The sequence below is a fragment of the Zophobas morio genome, unplaced genomic scaffold, assembly GCF_036711695.1.
Source record: "Zophobas morio isolate AGI-343-1 ecotype UQ-CSIRO unplaced genomic scaffold, CSIRO_AGI_Zmor_V1 ptg000014l, whole genome shotgun sequence".
Taxonomy (NCBI): Eukaryota; Metazoa; Arthropoda; class Insecta; order Coleoptera; family Tenebrionidae; genus Zophobas; species Zophobas morio.
The window spans coordinates 15,566,529-15,590,508 of record NW_026972119.1 but is presented as its reverse complement, the minus strand read 5'-3'; the positions used below and the strand labels follow the sequence as shown (position 1 = coordinate 15,590,508).

Below are 23,980 nucleotides of genomic sequence, written 5' to 3'. Positions count from 1 at the left end.
AACATTCCCCGCAATCAATTAACCGAGTTATTAATAATAACTGTGGATAAATTGCCCCCGGGCGTGCAAAATCCGTCGAGAGATCCGGTTGTGGAAGAAAGCGCGGTTTAAAGTTCGCGCCGACTCTTGATTAATACACAAAAGCCCAGCATGGCGCAGACTGTCACGATTAACAAGCACGATTCCGCACTTCCCAGTCACTTACTGGCGAATTTAGGTGGAAACGTCATGTTAACATGCAATTTCATAATTTATTTCACTTACAAATCAACGCCGGTTACGTTTTATAAATTATATATTAGACGGGATCGTTGCGTTTCTTATATTAATTTGCGCTGGTGTGCTACCGAAATGAAAAAGAAAACTCGAGGGGTCATTAGAAAACCTTAGAATAGTCTACACTAAACGCACATATGTATAGAGCGATCCAAATAACTGAGCGACTAAAACTTTGACGAGATATTTAAATCCTGGGATCTTGGTTTATTATTATCAGTCAACAAGACTGATGGTTCAGCTTTTTCACCAACTAGAACACAGATCGGTTCGGTTAGGTCGGGCCATGTTAATTCAACTTATTACAGACTTGGAACTGAAAAACGCAGATATATACCGAGCGATCCAGCTAGTCCAACTTAAATTTTGATGGCATTTTTATGTCTTGAATTTTTTTGAACCATATCGATGATTCAGTTACTATAAAATTGAACATGTTAGGTCGGGTCAGATAAGGTCAGGTCAGGCCAGATCAGGTCAGGTCAGAAGAGGTCAAGTGAGGTTAGGACAAGACAGGACCGGACAGTTCAGTTGATATTGAATTAGGTAAGAATAGGACAAGTCAACTATGTTGAGTATTACTGGGCCAATGATAAGATAACGGTGATTACTTTCTTGTTTTTTTGGTGAAAAGTAACTCTAGATTAGTTTTTTTTTTGTTGTGCCTTTATAATCCACTCTTTATTTTTGATTTCATAATTATGTCCACATTTTTTTTATTTTTTGCGAATTTATCAGTTTATCTCAGAAACTACATAACTAATCCATTCAGTTAAAATTTTTAAAACGCTACAATTAAGATAAGACTGATTTTGGCAAATTAGATACCCCCTAACAGAAGAAAAGGCGGGTGGGCGGGGCTAATACTTGCTAAGAAAAAACTGATTTAGGTAAATGACTTATCCTCTAAGGGCGAGGCTAGTAGCTGCTAAGATAAAACAGATTTTAGCAGGTACTATCCCCGCCCACACGCCCTCTTTTCTTTTATAGAGTTCTCATTCGCCAAAATCAGTCTTATCCTAGCAGGTACTAGCTACTAAAATTTTCTACGTCAAGAGTTGATAGTTTCTGAAATTTTTATTAGATAACATGGAAATAATAAATATAATTTATACCAGTGGTTTATGAATCTTATTGTTTTTTTATTTATTTTTTATTAAATATTTTCCACATTCATAGTTGATTGTGTCTGAATTTTTTTGAAATAACGTGGAAATAATATATTTCTCTACCTGTGGTTTATGAATTCCCTTGATTTTTACCTTGTACATGTACAAAAAAAAAAATCAAAATTTATGATGACATTTTACAATTTAGATTATTTGGTTATCGTTTTCAAAAACTTAAATTACGTAGGTAATATAAGCTAAAAGTGTTAACCTTTTGAATATTAATGTAGACATATTTAAAAAAATTGCTCGAAGGTGGCTTCGAAAACTTCCCACGCCCCTGTAGTACAATGAATGACACATATCCAGCATTCTCGAAAAATTGTAAAATTTGATTTTGCGAATATTATTTTTTATAAGAATCCCTATAAATTGATATAAATATGAGTTTTTACTTTACACAATTTTGTGATGACGTCATCAAAGTATGTCAACATGGATTGGTGCAGCGTAATGCTAATAATTACAATACTGTATCTCCAAATTTTCGAAAAAATCGAGTGAGCCAACTGGCAGATCTAAACAATATAAATAACTGCAATGATAATTATATGTATATAAGTATTGACTTATTTTATTTTGCACATTTTAGATAGGATTTATTAGGCAAAATTTTGAGGTGATGTCAAAATTTTTGGAGAGGGGATAAACAAATACATATATTTTGAATAAAATTTTCCCATGCTTATGATAACTTAAAACATCTGCAAGATTTTAAAGCATTCAGATATGCGGATTAAAAATCAAATTAGAAAATATTGTTACAAAAAATATAAAAGTTTCGGGTAAAAACTTAAGCCCGAGTCATGAACTATATGTGTAGGACTATGTTATTTTATACAATTTAAAACTAAAACTTTAAAGTACTTGCTAAGATAAGCCTGATTTTGTCAAATGACATACTCTTTAACAAAATAGAAGGTGGGTGGGCGGGGCTAGTATTTAATAAGATACGACTGATTTTGGCGCTTTTGACATTTTCGACCACTTTTAAACTGTTTTCGAAAATTACTTGATTAATAAAAATACATTTTCTTCTAAATTTCGATATACAGAAGTCATTTTCGGCTTCGTTTTCCCACCGTTTTTCCAAAATCGCTAACCGAAATATAGCAATTTTTACAGTTTCGTCAAAATCGCTCGCTAGGTATAAAATTTTTGTAGATAAGAAAGGACATTTTTATGAATGTTTATATCACAAAATACAATTTATTTAAAAAAATATATACACAGAAATGTCTAAAATTTATTTATTTGAGACAATAGAGAAGTCAGGACAGGTCAGGTCACGTTAGCTCAAGTTAGGTCAGGTACATGAAATAAGAAATAAATTGTATAGAGAATAGTATAACAAAAAAAAAATAACGATTAGGGCTTTTTTTACTTTTTTCACATCCTAGATTCTATTATTGGTTTCCACTTCTGGACCAGTCCAGAAGAACATAATGGGCCCCGCCCACCCCCTGCCTCCTTTTCAGTGATTGATTTTACCCAGTCTAAATGAAATGAATGATCTTACACTTAGTCGTTAGAATGAGAAGAGGGGGTTGGGCGGCTAGTACTTAGTGTCGGAGATTGTCTGACTAATAAAAATTGCCACCGACGGCGGACAGACAGACAGACGGACAGACCCATCGAGAAAATTCGAACCCTCAATTATAACAAATTATTTTTACACTGTACACATCAAAATAGATTTGTTTATTTCACCAAGATGTAGATGACCTTGCGATTTAAACTAGTACTCTTATTACTTCCGTGGGCGTAATCGAAGTACTGTAATCGAGTCCATAGGGCGACCTGCTACTTTCGTATTTTCTCGAGGTTTTTTGACCCCCAGAGTACGAAGAAGTGGTCTCCTGTGTCGGCCTGTTTGCTGTTTGCCTGTCATCAGTCTGTTGTCTGTCGTCTGTATTATTATATTTTTTTTGTTTATTATTTAAACTGTCTTTTATTTTGGACACATAATGCTGGGATTAAAAAATCAGGTACGGTTCATCCCATTCCCTGGAAAATTTAGGAATAGAGTAATGTCGCGCCCGCCTATATGTTTTTACATATAGAAATTAGCATAAAAAATTGGCTCAAAAATCAGACTATATCATTTTTAATTCTTTGTAGGACCGTACTTTGGAGGCGAGAAAATTCTCTCAAAATAATACTCAAATTGCGAAATGAGGAACGTGATTAAAATATATTTCTTAAGCCTGTTTAAAATATATCTAAATATATATATATTAATTGTGTGCGAAGTCTCTTGGAATGGAGCAAATTTAGAACAATTTTTCACCTGAAAATTTCGGCCCATTTTCGACAATTTTCGAAATTCAGTTAAAGACATTTTCTTGTAGATTTCGACCTCTGGAAGTTATTTTCGGCTCCATTTCTTCGATATCTCCTAGAATTTTTCCAGAAGCTCCAATTGAATTATGGGAATTTTTATAATTTTTCAAAAAAGTGAGTTATCGTACCAAAAATTTCCCAAATGCGGGACCTTAAGCACGCGATTTTTCAAATCATTACGACGAAATCTATGTCCTAGAATTTTTTGCAATTGCTTAGATAAGATTTCCAAAAAATTCAATTTTTAAATTTTCGAGCTTTTTTGGACTTTCGAAAATTACCTGAAGAGATTTTTTCATAGATTTTGACCTCTACAAATTATTTTGAGTTGAAAAATAGCATTTTTTGAGATGTGTAAGAAAATGACTTGGAAACCGAATATGTCTAAAACCACTTCTCGTATCGAATTTGTATTATTTTTCTTAAATTTTACCACTTAGATTTTCTGGAGTTACACTAAATAGTTAATTTACAAAATAAAAATCTAAGGGTTCTCCACGGTTTTCGAAATTTGTTTGCAGTCGTCGAAATTTTCTATTTGGATTTGTGTTTGTATTTAGGTAATTTTGGCCAAAACTCAATTTTTCAATTTTCGATGTTTTCTCGATCACCTTCTCCTCCAGAAGTTATTTTCGGGTGGATTTCTTCGAATATTCCTAGCATATTTCCAAAATCTCCAATATAAAATTTGGCAGTTTTTAGAATTTTAAAAATTGGACTCAAAAACCAGGAACTTTTTCAAATTTTGCTCCGAGGTCATAAAGGATCTTAATTTTTCGAGTGAGTACGTGAAAATCTATATCACAGAATTTTTCGTGAATTTTTGGTAAACCTTTTTTAGATTTTCGAAAATTACCTGAAGAGATTTTTTTTTCTTAGATTTAGACGTTCATAAATTATTTTCACTTTTTTTTCTTCCAAAATTTACTTTACCACTTCTCGTATCGAATTTGTATTATTTTTCTTCAATTTTACCACTTAGATTTTCTGGAGTTATGCTAAATAGTTAATTTACAAAATAAAAATTTAAGGGTTCCCCAGGGTTTCCGAAATTTGTTTGCAGTCGTCGAAGTTTTCTATTTGGATTTAAATTATTATTAGGTAATTTTAGGCAAAACTCAATTTCTCAATTTTCGATGTTTTCTCGATCACCTTCTCCTCCAGAAGTTATTTTCGGATGGATTTCTTCGAATATTTCTAGCATATTTCCAAAATCTCCAATATAAAATTAGGCAGCTTATAGAATTTTAAAAATTGGACTCAAAAAACAGGAACTTTTTCAAATTTTGCTCCGAGGTCATAAACGATCTAAATTTTTCGAGTGAGCACGTGGAAATTTATATCTCAGAATTTTTTGTGAATTTTTGGTAAACCTTCTTTAGATTTTCGAAAATTACCTGAAGAGATTTTTTTTCTTAGATTTAGACGTTCATAAATTATTTTTACTTTTTTTTTTCCAAAATTTACTTTACCACTTCTCGTGTCGAATTTGTCTTATTTTTCTTAAATTTTACCACTTAGATTTTCTGGAGTTATGTTAAATAGTTAATTTACAAAATAAAAATTGAAGGGTTCTCCAGGGTTTTCGAAATTTGTTTGCAGTCGTCGAAATTTTCTAGTTGAATTTGTGTTTGTATTTAGGTAATTTTGGCCAAAACTCAATTTCTCAATTTTCGATGTTTTCTCGATCACCTTCTCCTCCAGAGGTTATTTTCGGGTGGATTTCTTCGAATATTCCTAGCATATTTCCAAAATCTCCAATATAAAATTTGGCAGATTATAGAATTTTAAAAGTTCGACTCAAAAAACAGAAACTTTTTCAAATTTTGCTCCGAGGTCATAAACGATCTAAATTTTTCGAGTCAGTACGTGGAAATCTATATCCCAGAATTTTTTGTGAATTTTTGGTAAACCTTTTTTAAATTTTCGAAAATTACCTGAAGAGATTTTTTTTTTTTAGATTTAGACGTTCATAAATTATTTTTACTTTTTGTCTTCCAAAATTTACTTTACCACTTCTCGTATCGAATTTTTATTATTTTTCTTAAATTTGACCACTTAGATTTTCTGGAGTTACACTAAATAGTTAATTTACAAAATAAAAATCTAAGGGTTCTCTAGGGTTTTCGAAATTTGTTTGCAGTCGTCAAAATTTTCTATTTAGATTTGTGTTTGTATTTAGGTAATTTTGGCCAAAACTCAATTTCTCAATTTTCGATGTTTCTCGATCACCTTCTTCTCCAGAAATTATTTTCGGGTGGATTTCTTCGAATATTCCTAGCATATTTCCAAAATCTCCAATATAAAATTTGGCAGTGTTTAGAATTGTAAAAATAGGACTCAAAAAACAGGAACTTTTTCAAATTTGCTCCGAGGTCATAAACGATCTAAATTTTTCGAGTTAGCACGTGGAAATCTATATCCCAGAATTTTTTGTGAATTTTTGGTAAAGCTTTCTTAGATTTTCGAAAATTACCTGAAGAGATAATTTTTCTTAGATTTAGACGTTCATAAATTATTTTTACTTTCTTTCTTCCAAAATTTACTTTACCACTTCTCGTATCGAATTTGTATTATTTTTCTTAAATTTTACCACTTAGATTTTCTGGAGTTATGCTAAATAGCTAATTTACAAAATAAAAATCTAAGGGTTCTCCAGGGTTTTCGAAATTTGTTTGCAGTCGTCGAAATTTTCTATTTGTATTTGTGTTTGTATTTACGTAATTTTGGCAAAAACTCAATTTCCCAATTTTCGATGTTTTCTCGATCACCTTCTCCTCCAGAAGTTATTTTCGGGTGGATTTCTTCGAATATTCCTAGCATATTTCCAAAATCTCCAATATAAAATTTGGCAGTTTTTAGAATTTTAAAAATTGGACTCAAAAAACAGGAACTTTTTCAAATTTTGCTCCGAGGTCATAAACGATCTAAATTTTTCGAGTGAGCACGTGGAAATGTATATCCCAGAATTTTTTGTGAATTTTTGGTAAACCTTTTTTAGATTTTCGCAAATTACTTGAAGAGATATTTTTTTCTTAGATTTAGACGTACATAAATTATTTTTGCTTTTTTTCTTCCAAAATTTACTTTACCACTTCTCGTATCGAATTTGTATTATTTTTCTTAAATTTTACCACTTAGATTTTCTAGAGTTATGCTAAATAGTTAATTTACAAAATAAAAATCTAAGGATTCTGCAGGGTTTCCGAAATTTGTTTGCAGTCGTCGAATTTTTCTATTTGGATTTGTGTTTGTATTTAGGTAATTTTGGCCAAAACTCAATTTCCCAATTTTCGATGTTTTCTCGATCACCTTCTCCTCCAGAAGGTATTTTCGGGTGGATTTCTTCGAATATTCCTAGCAGATTTCCAAAATCTCCAACATAAAATTTGGCAGTTTTTAGAATTTTAAAAATTGGACTCAAAAAACAGGAACTTTTCAAATTTTGCTCCGAGGCCATAAAGGATCGAAATGTTTCGAATGAGCACGTTGAAATCTATATCCCAGAATTTTTTGTGAATTTTTGGTAAACCTTTTTTTAGATTTTCGAAAATTACCTGAAGAGATTTTTTTTTCTTAGATTTAGACGTTCATAAATTATTTTTACTTTTGTTCTTCCAAAATTTACTTTACCACTTCTCGTATCGAATTTGTATTATTTTTCTTAAATTTAACCACTTAGATTTTCTGGAGTTATGCTAAATAGTTAATTTACAAAATAAAAATCTAAGGGTTCTCCAGGGTTTTCGAAATTTGTTTGCAGTCGTCGAAATTTTCTACTTGGATTTGTGTTTGTGTTTAGGTAATTTTGGCCAAAACTCAATTTCTCAATTTTCGATGTTTTCTCGATCACCTTCTCCTCCAGAAGTTATTTTCGGGTGGATTTCTTCGAATATTCCTAGCATATTTCCAAAATCTCCAATATAAAATTTGGCAGTTTTTAGAATTTTAAAAATTGGACTCAAAAAACAGAAACTTTTTCAAATTTTGCTCCGAGGTCATAAACGATCTAAATTTTTCGAGTGAGTACGTGGAAATCTATATCCCAGAATTTTTTGTGAATTTTTGGTAAACCTTTTTTAGATTTTCGAAAATTACCTGAAGAGATTTTTTTTTCTTAGATTTAGACGTTCATAAATTATTTTTACTTTTGTTCTTCCAAAATTTACTTTACCACTTCTCGTATCGAATTTGTATTATTTTTCTTAAATTTTACCACTTAGATTTTCTGGAGTTATGCTAAATAGTTAATTTACAAAATAAAAATCTAAGGGTTCTCCAGGGTTTTCGAAATTTGTTTGCAGTCGTCGAAATTTTCTACTTGGATTTGTGTTTGTGTTTAGGTAATTTTGGCCAAAACTCAATTTCCCAATTTTCGATGTTTTCTCGATCACCTTCTCCTCCAGAAGTTATTTTCGGGTGGATTTCTTCGAATATTCCTAGCATATTTCCAAAATCTCCAATATAAAATTTGGCAGTTTTTAGAATTTTAAAAATTGGACTCAAAAAACAGAAACTTTTTCAAATTTTGCTCCGAGGTCATAAACGATCTAAATTTTTCGAGTGAGTACGTGGAAATCTATATCCCAGAATTTTTTCTGAATTTTTGGTAAACCTTTTTTAGATTTTCGAAAATTACCTGAAGAGATTTTTTTTCTTAGATTTAGACGTTCATAAATTATTTTTACTTTTTTTCTTCCAAAATTTACTTTACCACTTCTCGTATCGAATTTGTATTATTTTTCTTAAATTTTACCACTTAGATTTTCTGGAGTTATGCTAAATAGTTAAATTACAAAATAAAAATCTAAGGGTTCTACAGGGTTTTCTAAATTTGTTTGCAGTCGCCGAAATTTTCTATTTGGATTTGTGTTTTTATTTAGGTAATTTTGGCCAAAACTCATTTTCCCAATTTTCGATGTTTTCTCGATCACCTTCTCCTCCAGAAGGTATTTTCGGGTGGATTTCTTCGAATATTCTTAGCAGATTTCCAAAATCTCCAACATAAAATTTGGCAGTTTTTAGAATTTTAAAAATTGGACTCAAAAAAGAGGAACTTTTTCAAATTTTGCTCCAAGGCCATAAAGGATCGAAATGTTTCGAATGAGCACGTGGAAATCTATATCCCAGAATTTTTTGTGAATTTTTGGTAAACCTTTTTTTAGATTTTCGAAAATTACCTGAAGAGATTTTTTTTTCTTAGATTTAGACGTTCATAAATTATTTTTACTTTTGTTCTTCCAAAATTTACTTTACCACTTCTCGTATCGAATTTGTATTATTTTTCTTAAATTTTACCACTTAGATTTTCTGGAGTTATGCTAAATAGTTAATTTACAAAATAAAAATCTAAGGGTTCTCCAGGGTTTTCGAAATTTGTTTGCAGTCGTCGAAATTTTCTACTTGGATTTGTGTTTGTGTTTAGGTAATTTTGGCCAAAACTCAATTTCCCAATTTTCGATGTTTTCTCGATCACCTTCTCCTCCAGAAGTTATTTTCGGGTGGATTTCTTCGAATATTCCTAGCATATTTCCAAAATCTCCAATATAAAATTTGGCAGTTTTTAGAATTTTAAAAGTTCGACTCAAAAAACACGAACTTTTTGAAATTTTGCTCCGAGGTCATAAACGATCTAAATTTTTCGAGTGAGTACGTGGAAATCTATATCCCAGAATTTTTTGTGAATTTTTAGTAAACCTTTTTTAGATTTTCGAATATTTTTGTTTTGGAAGAGTTTTGTTCTCTATGATTTTACTAAATAAAATAAAATAAAATTCGGGGGGAATTAAAATAACATTAGATACACGTTGACCTATTAAAATAAAATCATATGTATCCAGTGTTATTTTAATTGTCCCCTGAAGATGTTCATTAAGCGAAACTAGAAAAAATTATCAAATTTAACTTTGAGATTGTCGCTTCCTTCATTATTTTTTTTTAATCACCTGGTGTAAGCAATTAAAAAAATATGAATGCACAAGTATAGACTCTTAATATTGTGCATATTTTAAGATTTATTAAGTAAAATTTTTTTAGGACGGGATAAATGGATAAATTTTGATTAACCTAAAATGTTACATCATTCGGTTTTTGTTGTTATACAATTTGGATTTTTTTTCTAATAATCTGCATGTCTAAGATAAAGACAAAGTTCTAAGATGAGGGTCGTAAACGGATAATTTTTTATGAACTATTTACCATGTTTCCGATAACCTTAAAATGTTTGCAAGGTTTCAAAGCGTTCGGCTTTGCAGTTTCAAAGTTATATTGTAAAATGTTACACTAAGTATTTTGACTTTTTTTTTTTACAAAAATCTGGGCACTTAGGGCAAAAACTGAACACGAATTCATATACTACAAGTGGAGGAATATATTTTTTTATAAAATATGGGTAGAGATGATCAAACAAATTTTGATTAGCGTTTTACCATGTATACAATATTTCTAACATATTACACACAAAATTTGACAACAACCGGGCAGTAGTTTAGATTATCTGTCTCGGGAAGTAAAAATAATAATAGTCGTTATTTTCTTGACAATAGTCAAGTCAATAGTTGCTTAATAAAATAAACTGCTTCAATCTCTAATTTTTTTGGGTCACCTGTATACTATAACTTTATTTCCCATAATAGCGAAAAAATTCAAGGTGTATTCATAAACCACAAACACAGAAGTGTGTTCTTTAAAATTCAAGTGGCACTTACTGTGCAATATTTTGAGATAACGTCATCAAATTGTTGGTGGGGACTACAGACGATAGACGGAAACATGAAAGCTATTATTTAGTCGGGTGGACCCTCCTACAATACTTACCTAGGTTACTATCAGGAAGTAAAAAGTAAACAACAAAGAGTCTGAATTATTTAGATAGCAGGCTTGACTTGCGGCATTTGTATGCTTATTAGCTTTAGAGACGAGAAAAATTCCCGTCATCCGAAACTCGGTAGTATCAAGGGACATCAGAAAAAAACAGGGTTAGTTGCTGTAGCAATCTTAACAAAATTATAAAAAAGTTGCCGCAGGTTCGGATTTCAGCTAGAATTTTCATAAATTTTTTAGTTGTGTATTTTTAGAATTCTACAATTTTCGAATAGAAATTGATTCAGTTACTAGGAACTTAAACGTGGTTTCTAAATATAGTCATTGTATTGAATTTAATATTGGATCTCTCGATACGAATTTGCGTTGAAAAGGCCGTCTAAACTTGACTTTACACTACGATGTCGCAGAATTTTGCGCCATGTGAAAAGAGCAAACAAATTACACAAAGAGATAAAAAACATCGCGCGAAAAAATGAACGCTGCGCTAAACAGTTTACACAACAAAAACACTAATTAAAAATTCATGCTAGGTGCCACATTTAATTGATTTTCCCCGTAAAGTAACGCCGCTTACGTTTTATAAATTATATATTAGGACGCGACCGTAGCGTTTCTGTTATTAATTTAGGCCGTTGTGTTACCACAGGCAAACTAAAAAAGAAAACCAACGACGTCATCGGAGAACTGGAAAATATCGCCGACGGTGAGTAATCAATTGCTTTCGAAAATTATTCATATTGCAATGAATATTTCGTGGATCTTACGAACCCGCTTATGGTCCCCTAAGTATACAGAGTACGAGGATGACCATAAATAATAAATCGACCCCAACCCGCAGACCGACGCTTTCCACGTTATGTTGCACCGCAAAGGCACACATTTTTAACCGACACAAAACCCGGAAAAATTTTACTCATAAAGATACTACGTCTTCGATTCGGCCGATCGTACTTCCAAGGTGTACGTTCCGGGTTTGGAGCGTGACACTGGAAGAGCTCGTTTTCAGCGACTAAGAAATAATTAAACGTGTAAGGAAACTCCAGCTCTTCTAGTTAAATTTTTATTAGGGGAGGATGAGCTTTCGGCTTTGATCGCATAAAATGAAAAATACAAACACCGCGGACAGTTTTACACGATCGTTGTGTTGCATGGAACGCCGCACCAGATTTTTAAATTGTGTTATTTAGTTCACTTCGCACTTCCTCACGAGACATCTTTCATAAATATTATGTTCCACAGCATGCAAAATAATCACGGATTTCGGTGTAGTGAGTAGTATTTGGACAAGCGTGTAGTTTTATAATGCTGCAAAAATTCAGACTACTTAAAGATATTTTTGATACATTTCGAATTCTAGAATCTATTCTCGGTTAACAAAACTTTAGTTTGACACCGAATATTTAGAAAATCTTGCCATCATGAAGCTATTTTTTAAACTAACTAGTCCAAATCTAGATTCCACAATTTTTCCAAAAGTTAAATTTTTCAAAATTTCCCCCCTTCGGAAAATTTGGACACTTTTTTGATCATCATCGAAAATTACCTAGAGTTTATTCGCTATTTTCGATAGGCAGAAGTTAATTTTGGCCTCATTCCTTACAATTTTTCCAGAATCGGCCAATGAAAAAGGGCAATTTTTGGCTTGAAATTCTTTTTTTTTTTTTCAAACCAAATATTTCTATAATTTTACTCGAGACCCTTAACATGCTGTTTTTTCGAATCAATATGTGGAGATCTAATTATTTTTTAATTTTCTCAACTTTCCGAAAGCTAAATTTTTCTAACGAAAATTTAGAGCTTTCTTTGACCACAAAATCGTGAAAATTACTTAATGACTATTATGACATTTTTTTGTAGATTTCAATCTTCAAAGTTAATTTCGGTTTCATGTTTTAAATTCCCACCATATCGTGATTAACAGGATTTAGAAGAAAAAGAACTTCCAAAAATAATATTTCAATAATGTTTCTTTATGAAAATTTGAAACTTTTTTGACCAAGAGATTTTTCTTTGGATTATGATTTTCAGAATTTATTTTCGGTCTCATTTCTTCGAAAACTTCCTTCTAATCTCCCAAAATCGTTCAAAGAATTGTTGCAATATTTTGGATTAAGACAAAATTATTTCAAGTCGAATATTTCTAAAATTTTACTACGGGACCATAAACATGCTATATTTTTCAGAATTTTTTGCTTATTTTGAGGTAATTTTTTCAAAAACCTCTTTCGGTCACCGTGGAAAATTAGTTAGATATTTTTTTATAGATCTAATAGCTATTTTCAATTTCATTTCTTTGAAAATTCCTATCACTTCTGCTGGAATACAAAATCGAAATATGGTAATTTTTAAGATTAAAAAACTATATTTTGAAAACGAAAAGTACGGAAATCTTGCTTTGGAATCATTACAAAGTTATAGTTTTCGAATTGGCTAGTCAAAATCTAGGTTCCAGAATTTTTTTTTGCACTTTTAATTTTTTTTTAATTTCGATCTCATTTCTTTGATAACATCCGACCGTTTTTTAAAATTACTCAAAGAATTATTACAATATTTTAGATGAAAACAAGCCCAATGTCTCCAACATCTTACTCCGGAATCGTAAACACGTCAGATATTTCTATATTTGAAGCTTGGGAAATTTTTGACTCTTTTTGAGCTTTAGATTGATTATTTTTATAAATTTCCTACCATTTTTGCCAGAATCGTGAAATAAAATAATACAATTTTTAAGAGTTCAAAAAAAATTCAAAATATTTTGAAAATTTTGCTTATGAAAAAGCTACATTTTCTTAATTAAATATAATTAAAATCTAAATCTCAGAATTTTTTGTGGATTTTAAGCAATTTTTCAAAAAGCGCATTTTCTCAGTATGAATATTTCAAAGTTTTGTTGATCTGCTTTGAAAATTACTAAGAGAGATTTTTCTGTATTTTACGAATTCCGTAATTTATCTTTGGTCTTATTTTTTCGAAAATTCCTACCACTTTCCCAGAATCGCTCAGAGAATAATTGCAATATTTAGGGTTTAACAAATCGAATTTCTAAAATCTCACCCCAGGACGATAAACAGGATCTATATCTCAGAATTTCGTGCTAATTTTTAGGCAAAGTTTAGTTTTTCCACACTCCCCCCCTTTAGAGATTTTCCACCCTTTTTCGACCACCTTTGAAAATTAACTAAAGATAATTTTTAATTGATTCAGAGTTCCTACAATTTTTGCCAGAATTATTTTATAAATGAAATATGAATTTTTTAGAATTTTCTAAATATTTAATTTTGAGACCCAATATTTTCACAATCTTAACCCCAAATCAGCAGCTAATCAAAATCTATATTCCCCAATTTTTATGAATTTTTAAGAAACTTTTCAAAGAGCATCCATTTTCAATATTCTTCTCTAATTTTGAAAATTTTGACCCTTTTCCGACTACCTTTGAAAATTACTTAAACATTTTTTTCGTAGATTACAACCTCCGGAAGCTATTTTCATCTTCACTTCTTACCATTTTCGGCCACCGTGAAAAATTAGGTAGATATATTTTCATAGTTCTAGTAGCTAGTTTCAACTTCATTTCTTCGAACTTCTGCCAGAATAGGAAATCAACAAGCTATATTTTTTTAGTTAGCTAATCAAAATCTATATTCCGAAATTTTTCTGGATTTTTAAGAAACTTTTCAAAAAGTGAAAATTTTCAGTATTCTTCTCTCATTGTGAAAATATTGACTCTGTTCCGACTACCTTTGAAAATTAGTTAAAAATTTTTTTCGTAGATTAAAACCTCCGGAATCTATTTTCAGCTTCATTTCTTCGAAAATTCTTACCATTTTCGGTCACCGTGGAAAATTAGTTAGATATTTTTTCATAGTTCTAGTAGCTAGTTTCAACTTCATTTCTTCGCACTTCTGCCAGAATAGCAAATCAACAAGCTATATTTTTCTAGCTAGCTAATCAAAATCTATATTCCGAAATTTTTTTGGATTTTTAAGAAACTTTTCAAAAAACGCAAATTTTCAATATCCTTCTCTCATTTTGAAAATTTTGACCTTTTTTCGATCACTTTTGAAAATTAGCTAAATATTTTTTTCGTAGATTACAACTTCCGGAAGCTTTTTCGGCTTCATTTCTTTGAAAATTCTTACCATTTTCAGTCACCATGGAAAATTAGTTAGATAAATTTTCATAGATGTAGTAGCTAGTTTTAACTTCATTTCTTCGAACTTTTGCCAGAATAGCAAATCAACAAGCTACATTTTTCTAGTTAGCTAATCAAAATCTATATTCCGAAATTGTTCTGGATTTTTAAGAAACTTCAAAAAAGCGCAAATTTTCAAAATCCTTCTCTCTTTTTGAAGATTTTGACCTTTTTCGACTACCTCTGTAAATTAGTTAAACATGATTTTCATAGATTGCAAACTCCGGAAGCTATTTTCGGCTTCATTTCTTCGAAAATTCTAACCATTTTCGGTCAGTCTGGAAAATTATTTAGATATTTTTTCATAGACCTCATAGTAGCTAGTTTTAACCTGATTTCTTCGAACTTCTGCCAGAACAGCAAATCAACAAGGTATGTTTTACTAGTTAGCAAATCAAAATCTATATTCCGGATTTTTTCTGGATTTTTAAGAAACTTCAAAAAGCATAAATTTTCAATATCCTTCTCTCTTTTTGAAGATTTTGACCTTTCTTGACTACCTCTGTAAATTAGCTAAAAATGTTTTTCGTAGATTACAACCTCCGGAAACTATTTTCGTCTTCATTTCTTCGAAAATTCTTGCCATTTTCGGCCACTGTGGAAAATTAGTTAGATATTCTTTTCATAGATCTAGTAGCTAGTTTCAACTTCATTCCTTCGACTTCTGTCAGAATTGCAAATCAACAAGCTATATTGTTCTAGTTAGCTAATCAAAATCTATGTTCCGCAATTTTTGTGGATTTTTAAAAACTTTTCAAAAATCGCAAATTTTCAGTATTCTTCTCTCATTTTGAAAATTTTGACCTTTTTTCGACTACCTTTGGAAATTAGCTAAATATTTTTTTCGCAGATTACAACCTCTGGAAGCTATTTTCGGCTTCACTTCTTCGAAAATTCTTACCATTTTCGGTCACCGTGGAAAATTAGTTAGATATTTTTTTCATAGATCTAGTAACTAGTTTCAACTTCATTTTTTCGAACTTCTGCCATAATAGCAAATCAACAAACTATATTTTTCAAGTTAGCTAATCAAAACCAATATTCCGAAATTTTTCCGGATTTTTAAGAAAATTTTCAAAAAACGCAAATTTTCAATATTCTTCTCTCATTTTGAAAATTTTTACCCTTTTCCGACTACCTTTGAAAATTAGTTAAAAATTTTTTTCGTAGATTACAACCTCCGGAAGCTATTCTCGGCTTCATTTCTGTGAGAATTCTTACCATTTTCGGTCACCATGGAAAATTAGTTAGATATTTTTTCATAGATGCAATAGCTAGTTTTAACTTGATTTCTTCAAACTTCTGCCAGAACAGCAAATCAACAAGCTATGTTTTTCTAGTTAACTAATCAAAATCTATATTCCGCAATTTTTGTGAATTTTAAAAACTTTTCAAAATTCGCAAATTTTCAGTATTCTTCTCTCATTTTGAAAATTGTGACCTTTTTTCGACTACCTTTGAAAATTAGCTAGAGATTTATTTATAATAGTTCTTACCATTTTCCGGAATCTTCAAACAAAATATGACAACTTTTAGAATTTTTACAATAATTGAATTTGAAACCGAATATTTCGCTTCAGAACAATCAACAAGCTATATTTTTCGAATTAGGTGGCCAAGTTCTACAACTTAGATTTTTTCTGGATTTTAGGGCGACTTCTAAAAAGCGCAATCTTTCAATATTCGCCCTTATAAAAATCTAATTAGACATTTTCCAGGCAGTTTCAAAAATTACCTAACAGATTTTTCTGTAGTTTGCGAATTCCAGAATTTATTTTCGGCTTGATTTTTTTGAAAATTCTTACCATTTTCGGTCATCATGGAAAACTAATTAGATATTTTTTTCATAGATCTATTTAGTAACTAGTTTCAACTTCATTTCTTCAAACTTCTGCCAGAACAGCAAATCAACAAGCTGTGTCTTTCTAATTAACTAATCAAAATCTATGTTCCGCAATTTTTGTGGATTTTCAAAAACTTTTCAAAAATCGCAAATTTTCAGTATTCTTCTCTTATTTTGAAAATTTTGACCTTTTTTCGACTACCTTTGGAAATTAGCTAAAGATTTTTTTATAATAATTCTTACCATTTTCCGGAATCTCCAAACAAAATATGGCTACTTTTAGATTTTTGCAAAAATTGAATTTGAAGCCGAATATTTGGCTCCGGAACAATCAACAAGCTATATTTTAAGAATTAGGTGGCCAGGATCTACAACTTAGACTTTTTTCTGGATTTTAGGCCGACTTTTCAAAAAGCTTGTAATATTTCCCCTTTATGAAAATTTATTTAGACATTTTCCAACCAGCTTCGAAAATTACCTAACAGATTTTTCTGTAGGCTGCGAATTCCAGAATTTATTTTCGGGTTTATTTTATCGAAATCTCGTACCATTTTTCCAGAATCACCCAAAAAATTATTGCAATTTTTCCGATTAAAAAAAAAAAATTCAGTCCAACTTTCTCATATATTTTTTCCAGCCTTATGAAATTTTCGACCCTTTTCCGGCAACCTTTCAAAGTTGGCTAGAATTTCGATCTTTAAAAGCTATTTCAAAGTTGATTTCTTGGAAAATACCCACCACAACCGCTAGAGTCGCCAATCGAAATATGGTAATTTTTGGAATGTTAACAAAACTCTATTTTGCACCCGAATATTTCGTAGATCTTGCTCCGGGACCATCGACGAGCTGCATTTATCGAACTAAGTTGTCAAGGTGTACGTTTCAGAATTTTTTGTGGATTTTAGGCAACTTTTCAGAAAACCCCGTTTTTCAAAATTCCCTCTTATGAAATTTGGGACCTTTTTTGGCCAAGTCCCAAAGTTACTTCAACATTTTCGGTCTCATTTCTTTGAACACTCCTACTTTTTTTTCGCTCTAGTACTGCACAGTATTTTCGGATTAATCGTTGTTTCTTCGGACTAGGACCTAAAAGTTTTTGTTGTTGTTATAACACGTACCTAAAAAAGTTTTTACGGGCTCATCTGCTGTTCAGGACTCGGCTACGTCTCGTCCGTAAACACCAGCGATTCGTCTTCAAAAACTGCATTGAGGTACTTGTAAGAAAAATAACTATTTCCAATTAGGACGTCGAAATTTTTAATCCTGGAATTTTTGGTGGATTTTTATGCAATTTTCAAAAAGTTCAATTTTTTGATACAAAAATCAAAAGAGTAACTTCTTTGAATTATTTCCTTACTATATGAAAATTTCAAGCTTTTCTGACCACCTTAGAAAATTACTAGGTAGAACTTTTTTTTGTACATTTCGACCTCCAAACTTGTTTCCGGCTTGATTTCTTCGCATTTTCCAGGAGTTTTCCAGAATCACTCACAAGAATTATGGCACCTTTAATATTTCATAAAAAATTTGAACTTCAAACCAAGTATTTCTAAAATCTAGCCCTGAAAACATAAACATGCAAAATTTTTCGAATCAGTAAGTCGAGATATACATCCTTGGGCAACCTTTCCAAAAGCTCAAATTTTCAATATTCATGAAAATTTCGACTTTAGCACCTTCGGAAATTACCTGAAGAGATTTTTCGTATATTTCTACTTCCAAAAGATGTTTTCGTCCCCATTTTTACGAAAATTCATTTTCCAGAATATCCCAATGGAATATGGCATTTTTAGGTATTAAAAAAATTGAGTTTGGAACTGAATATTTCTAATATATTGCTTTATGACTATCACCACGTTATACTTTTCGAATTAGCACGTCGAGATTATACCTTACAAATTTTTGTAAAATTGTAGACAACTTTCTAAAAAGCTCAATTTTTCAATAGATACTTACGAAAATTTTGAACCTTTTTTCGATCACCTTCAAAATTATCCAAGACTTAACTCAAAAATTACTTTCAAGCCAAACATTTCTAAAATCCATTTTATTTTAACCGGATTTTTACGAAACTTTTCAAAAATTCAGTTCAGTAATTGCACATAAATGTTGCAGTGTTATGTAACACATGTGTGCACCACTTCCCCTAGCCCACTACTCTGTAAATGAGTTCACGTCGGTAAAATGTGTCTCTCTTTTTCTTGATTTCCATCACCGTATCATATTTTCAGATGGCTTCATATTCCGCATTATTCACCCCCATAGGCATACGACACAAATTACCCAGGGGGAACTTCATGTAGCATTTGTTTCATCTTAACGGAAGTAACATTTTCTTAGCACGCCGTCTAAAAACTGGACCTAAAAATACCAGTCCTTGCCCAAGTCCTAATTTTCAACCACAATATCTATCATCTTTCTTTGTGTGCATTTTTCGTGTTTTTTTATGGAGCGTACTACTTATTTTGTAATTTAGTCTACTTCTCTAGAGTTGAATGTCGCTTTCGCTGTTCGAACCAAGGCAGATTTTTAGCGAATAATTTGTATTCAGTTCCGTTCCATAGAAACGGATTTCCATCTTACTGCTGCTTTACATTGGATGACAATTTTAATTAGCCATTATCATATATTATTATCAAAGCTGATTATGTAGTTCGCGTTACCTGTATTGATTTGCTAATTAATTGATACTATGGAATGATATCTGATACCTACAGCTAAATATTAATTCGTATTTACTAAGTTCTAATCTGCTGCCGGCAATTTCAAATGTGGTGGTTGTAAACGATAGTTTAACCGTATGTTAACACCTGTAACATTTTAGCGACGAATTTAATTTTGTGATAGACATTTTTGCGTCAAAGCCACGCTAAGGATGCTTTTATGTAGCAACTCTAAAGAAATTTTATTACGCTGTGTTAAAAAAAAGTAAAAGCAGTCATATGAAATGAAAGCGAATAAAAAAATAGAAGAATATTAACAACCAATCCCCAGACACTACATACTCAAGCCAAACACATTTAAGAATGTTTGCTTGATTTTTTGTAGTTGTGACTTCGTCCATTTAGTGCTTTAAATGTCAACCCAGCTTCTTTGATGTACATTAAAAAGGTAATGTATAAAGACTGAATTCGAATTTACTTTCACCAGTAAATTACCTTCTATTCATACAAAATAGAAGCGACGATGCAAGTTTCACGTAACAGCCCCTACTATTTACTTTTAAACGCGGCAAATATAATAACCCGTGCTGAAACAAGCCTTTTTCGTGCTATCCCTTTGCTTTTTTGTAATATCTTACTTCATATAACAAAATGCTTGCGGTTATAAAAATTCCCCATCAAAATATTTCCTCGTAAAAACAAGTTGCTTCACAAGAATAACTTACTTGGAGAATCATTGCAGACGTGTAAAGTACCTACTTTCCAGACGAACTACAACCTACCTAAATATGCTTTATGTACCTACCTAAACCACCTGGGAGTTTACTAAAATTCAAGATACGGAAGAGGCGAACAACAAGAAATTTAAATTATTATTTTCATCCATGTGAACTTCATGGCTCAGTAAACTTTCGGGAGTTTGGAGTTTGAAGAAGCCATTAAGTGAAAACCTAAAAGGATAATTTAATTTTGTTTACAGAGTTGTGCGCCGCATTATATAATTATAGCACAATTATTTCAGATCAGCACAGCCTGTTAAACACAAACAACGGCGGAGCACAAAGGTTTTGATCAGTGACTTAAAACTACTTGCGAAATATGGTTGAGTGCCGCACAAAACATCCTGTGACTAACAAACACAGCCGATGTAATAAACTCGTCTGTAAAAGCTTCAAACAACAATAAATTTGTTCGTTACAGGCATATTAACATTGTGTTTTGTCTGACTGTGTTTTGAAATTTTATAGAGAACAAAAGAAGTGCTGGAACCTCTCTAAATGTTAATTATTATTCGTGAAGTGCACATTTGCCAACCACCATTTGCAAGTATAAGCTTGCAACAATAATCCTGCAGCTTCAGGAACTTTGCATAGCAGTAACACAGCGATAGAGGATGTATAAAAGTCCTTATCTATTGGTGCAGCTATTATTATCGCATTTGCATGTACAGGCATTAGACCATCTGTCTGAAATAGCTTTAATATAGATTAATAAAAGACTAAGATTGGAGAAGTTGATAATTTGCGGTGAACACAGTTACGTTGCACCGATGTTAATGCAAGTTGACGATGCCTCCGAACTTGATCGATCTTACATTACATACTGCGCCCATCTACGTTCCCTCTACCGTGTAATATAATTAACATAGTACGAGCCTTGTTACATGCTGACTACATACTCACTGCGACACATTGGTAACTTCAGTATGTTATGTACGGGGGTTTCACTAGTCTCAAAAAATAATAATAAAAAAAAGAGTGCGTCGACCCAGGGACGCACGGTTGGAGTTTTAACATTTCGAAGTAAATATGTAGCTAACACAACATTAATCAGATATTTGGTAAAAACAATTCAAATTACTTCTTTCGTGAGTATGTACCTGTCGCATCAAACCCACATATGTATTTACTAAGATTATATTTGTCAATAGAAACGAGGTAAACACAGAGTTTTAATCCAGAATACTCCCATTTAATATATAATTAAATTGTACGAATATCAACATCATAATGAATAAGATAAGCCCCCTCAAGCTAATCCCCCGACTAAACTTAAAACAAAACTACCAATCCAACTTCCGACAAATCTAGAACTAAGTCTCACGTTCACGGTTTAAACTCTTTCCACTTCGACTAATATTTTAGAGTCACTTATTCCTCCAAAGCTTCTTACTGTTTTTAAATATGTAACACCCTGCGATCGAAACGTTGACTAAATCTGACGCTTCACAGTTGGCATAACTGATTTCAGACCGGCATAACATTAACAGTCGAAGATGTCTCAAAGCTGTAATTTTTGCGAGATTACAACAACACTGCCTTGTAAGACACGAGAAAGAGCGCGAAATGGTTGTTAGGCGAAGTTTATTTAAAGTAAGTGCTCCAAGCTCGAGTCTTTTTAATCCTTGAATTCTGTTTTCCGATATTCCAATGCATTGTGCAGTAACTGAGATGTAATCGAATCTCAGGCAGGATTGTACTGCTCTTGTTCGATGCTTGAGGAGTATTTGATGATAAATAAATAATGGTGAGGAATAACAAAAACGCGAAGACAGGTTGGTTCGCATTTGAGTGTGCTGTTTGTGCTTTATGGGGTGGTTTACTTAGGAAGTCTGCTAGATGGTGGCGAAGTTGGAAGAAAGTTTGTGGGCGATTTATGAACCAATGATCTAGAAAGAACAGTTTAGTTAGTTATATTAATAACGCAGTAATTTTGGAGAGTCAAGATCTTCAAGCAAAATGAAATCTTGTAAATCTAACTGTTTGTGGTTGTGGCGGGTTACTTGTTCAGAGTCTAAAGCTAACAATTAATTATTATTTTTGGGGAAACATCTGATGATCGATTATTTGATGATCTGTTAATAATAATATTAATCGTTTTCCGAACTTTTGGCATATTTAAAGAATTTTGTTCCCGGACCATTAACGCCTCATCATAGAATTTTTTGAGCTTTTTTCAAGCAACTTTTAAAAAATATCAGTTTTGTAATACTACGCCGTATGGATTTTTGACATTTTTCGGAATTTCGAGATATTTTAAAAATTTTATTTTTGAACCTAATTTTCGATAACTTTGATCCGGAACTATTGACACGTTGTGTTTCGCGAATCAGCAAGTGAGATCTATATCCCAGAATTTTTTGAGGATTTTTTGACAACTTTTCAAAAAAAATCTAAGCTTCTCTCTACCCTTACTTTTTGAGGGATTTCGATACCTAGATAGTTAAATAGAATTTTTCTAAAGTCTTGGTACGAGGCCATTAAAACACATTATATTTTTCGAAGAGATCTACCTATACAAAGTTTTGAAGATTTTTACCATATCCTAATGTTTTGATCATTTTTCGAGATTTCGATGTCTTTAAAGAAATTCATTTTCAAATCGAATTTATGTTTTACCAATCGGTTCGTCAAGATCTTGTAGACTTTTTTGAAAAGCCCAAGTATCAATTTTTTTACCATTTTTTGAAATTTCACTATATTTAAAAAAATTCGTTATGAAATAAACTTTTCTAAAATCATTCAAATACCTACTTTTTGTATTTCAGATCACCCCGTTGAGATTTACATCCCAGAATTTTTTAAGGATTTTTAAGCACTTTACAAAAATTTGAAACTTTTCAATGGTCAATATGAATTTTTTGACCATTTTCAAATCGAATTTTTGGAAAATCTTAGTCCCAGATTTTTCAAACATGTTTGTGTTCTTCGGAACAGCTCTCTTCGAGATCCGTAGCCCAGAATTTTTTGAAGATTTTTTTTTCAAAAGTCTTAACCATTCAATGTTAATTTTTTGACCATTTTTCGAAAATACAATATATTTAGAAACTCATCTTCAAATCGAATTTGTCGGAAGCCATGGTCCGGGACCCCTTAAGTACCTTGTTTTTTAGGTCGCCTCTTAGAGAGTTTTTTGAATATTTTTAGGCAACTTTTTAAAAATCTCAATCTTTGAAACCGATTTTTCTTTTTAAATCTTGGTCTGAAACCATTAAAATACTTTAGGTTTTCCGTATCAGCTTTTTGAGACTCTTAGTCTGAGAATTTTTCGAGGATTTCTAGGTATTTTTCAGAAACCTGAATTTTTCAATGTATACATTTTTTGACTGTTTTTCAACATTTTAATACAAGGTATTTAAAAAAATCCATTTTCAAGTCGAATTATTCGAAAATCTTAGCCCGAGACTATTGAAATACTTTTATGTTTTTCGGATCAGCTCATTTCGAGATCCGTAGCCCAGAATTTTTGGGGGATTTTTATTCAAAAATCTTAACCAATCAATTTTTGACAATTTTTCGAAAATACAGAATATATTAAAAATCATTTTCAAATCGAATTTGTCGGAAGACTTGGTCCGGAACCACTTAAGTACTTTATTTTTCAGATTGGCTGGTCCAAATCAGAATTTTTTGAATATTTTTAGGGAAATTTTCAAATCCAATTTTTTCAAAATCTTGGTCCGAGACTATTAAAACACTTTGGATTTTTCGAATCAGTTTTTTGAGATTCCTTCAGTCTCAGAATTTTTCGAGGATCTCTAGGTTCTTTCAAAAACCTCAGTGTTTCAATGTATGATTTTTTTTTGACGATTTTTCAACATTTGTATATAAGGTATTTAAAAAAAAATTTTTAAATTGACTTTTTCGAAAGTTTCAGACCGAGACTT

General features: G+C 31.5%; 1 protein-coding gene across 2 annotated transcripts in view; it reads left to right on the top strand.

Moving 5' to 3' along the window:
• The window catches only part of LOC135128994 (neurotrimin-like), a 263,914-nt gene that overhangs the window by 223,377 nt on the left and 16,557 nt on the right, over nucleotides 1-23,980 (top strand). Inside the window, exon 9 of one of the 2 annotated variants that reach the window (XM_064056077.1) lies at nucleotides 11,260-11,316. The exons of the other annotated variant lie outside the window; for it this stretch is intronic. Coding sequence (XP_063912147.1) covers nucleotides 11,260-11,316 — 57 coding nt within the window. The remainder of the gene's footprint in view (nucleotides 1-11,259; nucleotides 11,317-23,980) is intronic. 2 annotated transcript variants of the gene reach the window in all.